At 56.8% G+C, this 9,610-nt stretch overlaps 1 protein-coding gene across 1 annotated transcript; it reads left to right on the forward strand.

The window, feature by feature from the left end:
* Window positions 1–791: 791 nt before the first annotated feature.
* Window positions 792–5,769, forward strand: MNX1 (motor neuron and pancreas homeobox 1). Its single transcript, XM_037837617.1, has 3 exons — window positions 792–1,512; window positions 4,638–4,798; window positions 5,401–5,769. The coding sequence occupies exons 1-3, from the start codon at window positions 792–794 to the stop codon at window positions 5,767–5,769; spliced, it is 1,251 nt and encodes a 416-aa protein (XP_037693545.1).
* Window positions 5,770–9,610: the final 3,841 nt, after the last annotated feature.

The following is a 9,610-nucleotide window of genomic DNA, read 5'->3' on the forward strand; positions in this document are numbered from 1 at the left end:
TAGGAGATGCGTTCCTAGAGCTCTGGCCGCGCTTCCCCGCACAATCCCCGCCACCAGCGGCGGTCCCTCCAGCCTCTTGCCTGCGGGGCAGGACTCTCTCTCTTCCACAGCTGGGATTGTCAGCAGCGCTGCTAGGCTAATTGCCCGCGATAGGGCAAGTGGAGACCCTAAGGTTGAACTTCCCAGTTTTCGGACCCTGTCGCTGTCCCTGCCCCTGCAATCACCGCTCAGACCTCGCGAGCTTGTTTAGGACCCCGCGGCGCTGGGGCTGGCTTGGCCCGGGGCGGGCCGGGGGAGGGCCGCGGGCCCGGACAGTGACAGGTGTGCTCTGCGGCCAATGGCGCTGGCCGCCACCGGCGCCTCCCCCGCCTGCTCCTTCTCAGCTCTGAGCGCCAATCGGCGGCCGCGCTGCGCCTTCAAGTGAGAAGAGTTGGGCGCCGGGCTCTTTACTACCGCTCCAGCGACATTTTGCTGTGGTTGCCTGAGGGGCTTGAGGGCTAAGAACCCGGGCTTCCTCGGCGCGGCGCGCGGAAGCATCTGCGTGTGAGTTTGCGCGAGTGTGAGAGTGAGAGAGGGTGTGCTCGCGGCCGGGGGCCGAGGATCGAGGGAGGAGGCGCCCTTGGACCATGGTCACTCTCGGCTGAATTTCCGGCAGCGCGACTATTAGCAAATAATCACAATCATAATAACCAACCCTGGGGCTTGCCACCGTCACCTACAGACTCCGCGAACCCACACACGACCACCATCACCCTCCACCAGACCCTGAAAGCGAGCCCCCAAACGAGCCGATGGAAAAATCCAAAAATTTCCGCATCGACGCTCTGCTAGCGGTCGACCCCCCGAAAGCGGCCTCAGCACAGACTTCTCCACTGGCCCTGGTCACGTCGCTCTCGGCCGCCACATCTGGCCACAGCGGCAGCAGCAGCAGCGGGCCAAGCAGTGCGGGCAGCAGCGGAGGCAGCAGCGCTAGCAGCAGCTGCAGCCCCGCGTCTTCGGAGCCACCCGCGGCGAACGCCGACTGCCTGCGCGCGGAGAGTCCGTCGCCCCCGCGCCTGCTGGCCGCGCACTGCGGGCTCCTGCCCAAGCCCGGCTTCCTGGGCTCGGGCGGTGGCGGTGGCGGCGGCGGAGCGGGCGGCGGGGCCGCGGGCCACCACCACCACCCGCACCCGGGCGCCGCCGCCGCCGCAGCCGCCGCTGCCGCCGCCGCCGCAGCAGCCGCCGCGGGGGGCATGGCTCTGGGGCTGCATCCCGCGGCCGCGCAGGGCGGCGCGGGTCTCCCGGCTCAGGCGGCGCTCTACGGCCACCCAGTCTACGGCTACTCTGCGGCAGCGGCGGCGGCGCTGGCAGGCCAGCACCCAGCCCTCTCCTACTCGTACTCGCAGGTGCAGGGCGCGCACCCCGCGCACCCCGCCGACCCTATCAAGCTAAGCGCCGGCACCTTCCAGCTGGACCAGTGGTTGCGCGCGTCCACCGCGGGCATGATCTTGCCCAAGATGCCCGACTTTAACTGTGAGTACCCGCGCGCGCTAGCCGGCGAGCCGGGCCTGCCCAGAAGGGAAGGAATCCGAGAGCCACACCCGCCGCCTCTGGGTCTGGGATGGGAGGAAAAAATAGGGGTGGGGGGTGGGTGCTATCCTGGCAGTCGGTTCTCTACGCGTCCTACACACCGCATCCGCCCTGCACCACTTTTCCATCTCTTTGCTTTCTGCTCGGAGCGTGGTATGCGAGGGCAATGAAACCATCTTGACTTTGCTTGGGGCCTGAGAAGACTCCCACACCTGCGGGCTGCCGGGTGTGAGATTCACAGCGAATTATTAAAATGGCCACTTACTGTTTACTCTCCTTTTCCTCTTCTTTTAAAGGGAAGGGGCAGATACAGGTGAAACTAAAATATAATGATTAACCTTACTAGCTGGAGAAGGAAGTGGTGGGAAAACCCTTACTGAAGAGCGCCCCGAGTTAGTAAGGCCTGGGGATTGGGGTTCACTAAAACCTTGGGCTTATCCGGGGAAGCAGATATGACCTGGGCCCCCATTCTGGGACTCTGGAGAGAACCCCGGCCACTCGCGAGAAGAGGGAGAGCTCCAGGAGCAGTGAACAAGAAACGAGCTGAAAGCAGCCCGGGACCTGCGATGCCAGGGTCCAGGCGATCTCCAGGTTCGTTCTAGGGCGCCTGTACGCCTTTGGAAGCGTGCCGGGTTCCAGAATGCCAGGTCCAAGATGCAGATGGCTTGGCCGCGTTTCTGACGGCGGGAAATGCGCCCTCCACGAAGAACCCCAAACCACGGACTCTGAACCGCAGGTGCCTGCGTCCGAACCTAGGGTGCCCAACGCCGTAACGAACTCTTCCCCAAGGTAGGAGCCAGCGAGGCGCCAGCCACCCGCAACTGGGCTGCCGGCGTCATCCTCGCCCAACTAGGCCGAAAACCTCTCCTGGAAGCCTGAGCCGTCTCGGTCTTTCCTAAAACACGCTGGCGCAGCCGGAACGGCACTCCGGGGGATTCAGGCTCCCCAGCCCCGCTCCGCTTCACCCGGTATCGGTTTACTTCGAGTCAGGCCAGAACGAGAGGACGGTGTATACCGATTTATTTTTAGAGGCGCCGAACACCCAAACAAAGAGGCCCCATTGTTTCCGTCTGAACGGATTTGTTTAGACTGGGGAGATGCAGGCATGGGAGAAGAAGGAGAAAAAAAAAAAGCCAAAAAGAAATACAGAAGTAAACACTTGCCAGCACTCGGATTCCTTTGCTAAGAGTCCTGGTTGTGACTAAACAGAGAAAAGCTAGGACCCCAGAGGGCTGGAGAAATCACAGGGGAGTGATAAAATCCCAACGTGCTGACTATTTGCCCATTGGCTACCTTCAGGCCAGCTCCAACTGAGGCCATAATGGCCGCTCCATCCCTTCCTGTTCAAGAGTCAGCTCCTCCTTACCTCCCGGAACGAATAGAGAAAACCCAACACATAACCGTCACTTCTCAGTTTGTGGGTAGCAGCTTCAAACGTTTCTGAGCATGCTGATCCGGGGTCAACCTAACCCAGGCCGCACTTCCGGAACTGGAGGACGAACCCAGCAAACCCCTTCCAATGAGAAGCCCGTTATGGTGCAGCTCCCCACCCCATAGATTTTCCACTTTGACCTGCACTTTTCCTGAGCCTGGGATGTTCAGTCGCTCCTTGATAGGGTCCAGCGGGCTCAGAGGCCGGTGGCCTCCACATAAAGCCCTACCTGGGCGCGACGTTACCCTGGCCACGCGGATGTTTCCCGGAGCCTCCGCCTCAATTCCCACTCCCCCCTAAATGGGGCTCCCGGGTCCTGCATGGAACCCAAGGTCGCTCTGAGAATAGATTAAAGCGGGATACATCTCTGATTCCTAATCTCGCCCCCAGAGGTGGCTAAATTAAAACACATCTTTACCTTCCAAAAAGGAATCTGACTCTGAATACCATACTCCTAAAGCATAATAAATACAAGCGAGAACGATGGAATTTATTCTGAGAATCCCTCCCCTCTCCAGTCTCTGGAAAACCTGTTTGGCTTTCTTTAATTTGTTGTCTCTGCCTGTTGAATGGCATTTCGCAAATGGTCCCTTTGGAGCCTGTGTTTTAATTAAAGTTCTAATGTATTGCCAAGTTGGGAATTCGGAGCCTTGTTTAACTAAAGCAGGGGGCGTGGGCCTTCCAGTAAAGCAAATTGCCTGTCCCGGGGGAGCCTGTGCGCATCCTAGCCTCGTCCTGGGCTCTTTTCTTTTCTTTCCTTTCTTTTCTTTCTTTCTTTTATTGTCTAACACTTGTCAGGCTCCTGGGAAATCAAGGGAAGTCTCATTTTGAGGCCGTAAAATTCTCTGTGATGTAACCGTGCGAAATTATGTAAATAAAGCCAGAGACGCCCCCTTGGATTGCTCAGCAAGCCGGATCCACGCCCCCGCCTAGGCCTTTAATTTGTGTAATGAGAATTCTACTGAAAAAGCTTCCCATCTCGCAGCCTCTTCTGCCCTTTCTGTACCTTGGGGGAAAGGGGGTGGCCATGATAAAAAAAAAATTTAAGTGTGAGAGGGACCCAGTCAAATGTACTACTTAGGGCGGGGACTTGGTCCTTCCTCATTTAAGGCGACAGAGCTGGGAATCCTACACCAGTTCATTGATGGATGGGAAAAAACAGGGAACAGCGATTCCCTGAAACCTGTTTGGATTTGTCTGAATTGGGGAAGGTGCAGTGAGGAAGGGGAGGAGTTTTAGTCTCTCCCGGTCACTTGTTCCTCTCCCCTTTTTGTCAACCTTCTTGCTATGAATCCCCACACAAGTGGAGAGGGCACACCTAGGCAGAGGACCCTCGTTAATCAGGACAACCCAAGCATTCTCCGAGACAGGAAAATTTGGTTACATTAAAACCAAACCATCTGGTTCCGTTTGAGGGTTTCAGTCCTGAATGCCCCCCACCCCACTGCCCCCGCTGCCTTCCTCCTTGGGGAGAAGACGCTGAAGTTGAGGGAAGGAGAAACTCTCTTCATTGTTGGGCGGGGAGCAGCAGTAGACTTCGGAGAATTTTGATTTGTAGAGATGGAGTGGGAGTGGGGGTGGAAGGACCGGAGACCAGGGCTGCTGGCTCATGCTTCTTTTCCCCGGGTCCCCGCAGCCCAGGCGCAATCGAACCTCCTAGGGAAGTGCCGCCGGCCCCGCACAGCCTTCACCAGCCAGCAGCTGCTCGAGCTGGAACACCAGTTCAAACTCAACAAGTACCTGTCGCGGCCCAAGCGCTTCGAGGTGGCCACTTCGCTCATGCTCACTGAGACCCAGGTGCGCTGCGTCCCCCTCCTTTTCTGTCGCCCCCGGACTCATTCTGCCTCCCGATCCCTACGTTCTCATCCCCTGTACTCTTGACCCTCGGGCCACCATGGGCGTCCGGAGCTGTGGTTCTTCACCATTAGGGTGCGGAATAACACTCGGGGCGAGAGGTCAGCTACCCGGAGCCCAGAAGTCTGATTCAGTGGGTTCGCAGTGGGGTCTGAGAATCTGCATTTTGACTACCCCACCCCCACCCCCGAGATTCTGATGCAGGTGGTTCCAGAAAGAAAAGAGAGAACATCTTGTAATTTACAGAGGCGCACTTTCGCTGTCCTATCCCTTCCCGCCTTAGACCGAGGGCAGTGCTAGAAAAAGAAACGCTCAAGGAGTTGGGGAAATAGAGCCTACATACGAGCCCCCCAGGCCGACTCACTTCAGCTCCTAAGCCTTCTACCGCTGAACCTCTTCTCGGCGCAGGAATAAGGGAGGAGTGGGTAGGGTTAGTGGGGTTCCAAGATGCACGCAGCGGGGGAGTGATTCAGGAAAGACGAAAAAAGGTTGGGGGTCGTGATGGCCGATTTCTGATGCTTGGACTGTCTGCTTTTACCCCACAGGTGAAAATCTGGTTCCAGAACCGGCGGATGAAATGGAAACGGAGCAAAAAAGCCAAAGAACAGGCGGCGCAGGAGGCGGAAAAGCAGAAGGGCGGCGGCGGGGGAGCAGGGAAAGGAGGCAGCAGCGGCGCGGAGGAGAAGGGGGACCAGGAGGTGCTGGGGCCGCCGGCATCCGGGGACAAAGGCAGCGGGCGCCGCCTGCGGGACTTGAGGGACAGTGATCCCGAGGAGGAGGAGGACGAGGACGACGACCAATTCCCCTACAGCAATGGCGCCAACACCAACGCTCCCTCCTCCGACTGCTCCTCGGAGGACGACTCGCCTAACACGCGGCCTGGCGGGCCGGGGCACCAGCCCCCGCCCCAATAGGACTCCTCTGCACTGGCAGGGACCAAAGGGGAGGGCGGCAGGAGACTCCCCGAGGCCCGCGCCCGGGTGCGCCCCGACAGGTGGGTGGGAGCGCGCAGATGGGTCAGTTTCTCTCCGCCGACCTCTCGGGCGTCCGGGACCTACACGTCCCGGCTCCCTTCCAATGTCCGCCCCCTCCAGGGCCTGCGTGCAGGGTGTCTGCGGCCTCCGCCTCGGATCGTCGGAAGAGGACCGAGGATGGCATCAGCCTTTGGTCCCGCCAGCCCTGGCAGGCGTCCCTTTTTGGCCACAGCACCTCATCTGCTCTTCAAGCGACAGAGTGAGAGGGACCCAGGGGTCCAAACTTGAACTCTTTCTCTTTTTAATTTAATTTTCATTAGTGAGGGAAGGGAGGTGTTTGTGAAAAGAACCTATCAGTACCAGGGGAAGCCTCCCATCTGCCCTCTTGTCCCCATCAGAGAAGGCGAAAACTTACAGTGTTAAATGATCTTTGAAACTTGAAATGTTCTCTGGAAAAGACATTCTTTTGCCGAGTATTGGGGGAAAAAAGGTTTTGTGCTTATGTATCTTGGGGGGGGGTGGAAACTTTATGTCAGGAGCGTTCAAACTGCTGGAAATCTTAAAACTGTACTGTCTTTATTTTTGTATATTGTATTTATATAAAAAAGAAACGTCTACTTATGCATGCTAAATTATTATTTAGCTTCTCCCATCGCCCATGATGGAATGTAAAATAAATTGTTTTTTTATTGGATGAGAGTGCAAATCTGTTGGGGGAGTTTTTAGGAAAGCAGGCTTTACTGTTTTGTTGCGATGATGGGGGGAGGTGTCTACTCCGCCATTCACGGCAGAGGGATGGTGGAGACTGAAATGAGAATCGCAAACGGCTGTTGGTTAAGTCCTGTTCCACTTCTAGGTCCTGAGGCGGGCGGGGAACTTTAATTCTCGCCCTGCTGGAGAATTCCAGGTGCGGTGTGTTGGTAAAAATACCCAAGAATCCAGGTGTCAGCGCGTTCTCAGGTGCCAGGAGTACATCTGCCCTGGTGATGGGTGAATTTTAGGCGAGTAACTTTGGACCCAGAGTATGTTTACTTTCATATTTCTTTGGGCAATCTTTCTATTTCGTTGGCGCTCCAAAATAAACTTCAAACGACTAGATTGTAGTGGCATTTTGGGTCTGTGCAGCCCTATGCGCTATTGATGAACATTTACCAGAATTTATGGAATAGCGCTAGCGCGTTGCTTCTTTCCACACCTACCCCTTGCTGTCCCTCTCCCAGCAGGACTTTCCTCGCGCTGGCCACGAAAGGTTTTCTTGGATCTGTGCATCTGTCCTCCGTAAGGACAGACGGCTGGCGGCAGGAACGCTTCACACCGGAGCTGCAATGGCTTTGGATTAATAAACCTCTGCAGTGTGTCCCATCAATCACTGCGGGCTGTGCAAGGCCTACCGGCCATGTGCTATGCACATGCCTGACTCATACCGCCGCCCCGCCTGCAGCGGCCGCTGCCTGGGTAACCGCCAGCCGGGCCTCTGCGGCTCTCAGCTCCAGATCCAGGCAGCAAAGCCGGCGGCAGGCCCCGCGGGACAGAGGCCGCGGCTCAGTTGCCAAGGCAGGCCCTACAGTGGCCCATCCGGGCCTGGTGGCGTTCCTGCTCCTGGCCTCCCACTCCCCACCTCCTAGGTCTAGAGGAGACAGATGATCAGGATACACTCGATTTCTCTCTCTTGTCTTCTTCCCCCTTCCCCCTCTCTGTTTTACTAGCACCTGGGCATCGGGGTAAGCAGTCTCCCTCCCCACCGCTCCCCTCACTGTCTCTAACTCCTCCTTCCAGCTGATAAATGAGTTCAGAAGGGCTTGGCTTTTCATTTGGGTGATTACAGCTCGGGCGAGCGCGGCCACTCCTCTACCTAAGGGGCCAGGGTGAGATTAATATCCTCTCTGGCAGCTCATTATCACCCCAGGCTCCTTCCATAAAAACCAATCTCTGCCAAGGCCGGGGCGGGGCGCGGCGCGCTGCTGGGAGCTAAGTGAGAAGTGTGTTGGTTGGGGGCGGGAGGGCACGGAATCTCACGGCCGCCTCGGGGTCCAAAGGTGCTTTTGGTGAACAAGGACTGGTTTTTCAACCGGTGGAGAAGCGAGAAGTTCCGAGGAAAGGGGTTTGGGAAAATGCGGGGCGGGGAGGGGGGGATTATTTTTGGGGGGGGTTAAAAAAAACTCTGTAATCTGTATATATCACTTTTTAATTTCTAACACATTGGTTGAAGTTAAGCCTGAAGCAATCTCTTCTCCGGCTGGCTGCACATCTGGGGGTTATTTTCCCCCTGAACTCGGCTAGCGCAGCCTGGGTTTTCCTTCACCCCTCCTCCCCCGACTCCAACAGTGGGCAGCCAGAGAAGGGAGAGGATCTGCATCTGGAAAGGGGGTGTAATATCCGGCCTGGGTACTTAAGGGTGCGAGGAGCTCTGGGGTGCCTCAGGCCTCCGGCGGAGCGTCTGTGCCTCCAACCCAAGGGACACACCTATTTAGCGGTTCCGAATCCTGACAAAGAGAAGAGGAGCATGTGCTAAAACAAAATCTTAAGAATATGTTATTTGGAGCCACCCCTCCACTACATCCCAAAATCCCCAAGCAAAATAGGGCCGGGCTGGGTTTGGAGCAGGGAGGGTTTGGTTGTAGACTCGGGCAGGCTCCGGGTGAAGACTGGACCCGCCAGCAGCCCCAGCATCTCCAGCCAGCTGCTTAATCGCAGCGGAATTTATCTCGCTAATAAATTTAATGATCAATTCGTTCTTGTCACAGTAGCTCTTCCCCAAATCAATTATAGCAAATTTAAATATAATCACTGGCTCATCCTCACCCACTCCGGGCACGGCGAACAATCCATTCTGGCTAACCAATGGTTGCGAGGCCCTGCTCCGCTCCAACTCCAAGCGCGCGCCCGCAGCCCAAGGGCGCCAAGCCCAGGGTTGCTGACTCCACTCAGTCTCGGGGAAGGGGAACAGCATCAGGTCCCAGGCCTCGGAACCGCACCCGAGTCACCCAGGTGAACCCGGGCCAAGAGAAGAAAAGGTTTTTCAGCAAAAAGGACCGGATTTACAGGACCCTGGAGCTAGGTCTACGTAGCCAGAGGCTAGAGTGACTCTAATGCATTTTTTTTTTTCCGGACCGGCACCCAGGCTTCTTCCTCCGGAAATTAACATTATTCTCTATGAACCCCTCCTTAATGCGGGCCTATTTATTTCACCTTCTTAAACAGGAGCAAGAGTGCAAGGTATGGATACTTGCGGGCCCAATGCCCGCCATTCCTGCGGTCTTACACAGGCCGTCCGCAGCAGGGGCGACCCGAGGGCAGAGCCCACTCACTGAGAGACCTTCACCCAAAGCTGACCCACAGTCCCTTGGGAAACCTAGCCTCTACCCTCCACCCTGCCATAAAAGGCCAAGCCCGACTTCTCCGCCAGCGTTTTCTTTGCTCTAAGTAGGGGTTCTCCTCCGCCCTTCTCAGAAAGGGACATCTCCGCGGTGAGGGTTTACAAGGTGGCAGGACGGGGTTTTTCATGTGTAAAGTATGTGCATAAACACCCTCCCTTTTTGTGTGTGACAAGAGACACAATTCTGCACGCGTGCTCAAAACGAAAGCACACGAGTCTCTTTCCTAGACCTTCGCGGAAATCTGGCTGCAGGGTCAGAGGCGCGCGCCCGAGAACCCGGATTAATAACCGGGAAGCGCACGCCGCCGGGGTGGCTTGAGTGGCTGCTGTTCGAAAGGGAACCCGTGAAGTGTAAAAACGGTCAGAATGTAAAGGAAACTGACCCGTTCCTCCTGCCCCATTGCC

The sequence above is a fragment of the Choloepus didactylus genome, chromosome 5, assembly GCF_015220235.1.
Source record: "Choloepus didactylus isolate mChoDid1 chromosome 5, mChoDid1.pri, whole genome shotgun sequence".
Classification (NCBI taxonomy): Eukaryota; Metazoa; Chordata; class Mammalia; order Pilosa; family Megalonychidae; genus Choloepus; species Choloepus didactylus.

Excerpts from the sequence above, each read along its gene's own strand:
- MNX1 (XM_037837617.1), top strand. The coding sequence starts at position 792 with ATGGAAAAATCCAAAAATTTCCGCATCGACGCTCTGCTAGCGGTCGAC. Across the intron at positions 1,513-4,637 it reads CAAGATGCCCGACTTTAACT|CCCAGGCGCAATCGAACCTC; the intron begins GTGAGTACCCGC and ends GGGTCCCCGCAG. Across the intron at positions 4,799-5,400 it reads TCATGCTCACTGAGACCCAG|GTGAAAATCTGGTTCCAGAA; the intron begins GTGCGCTGCGTC and ends TTTACCCCACAG.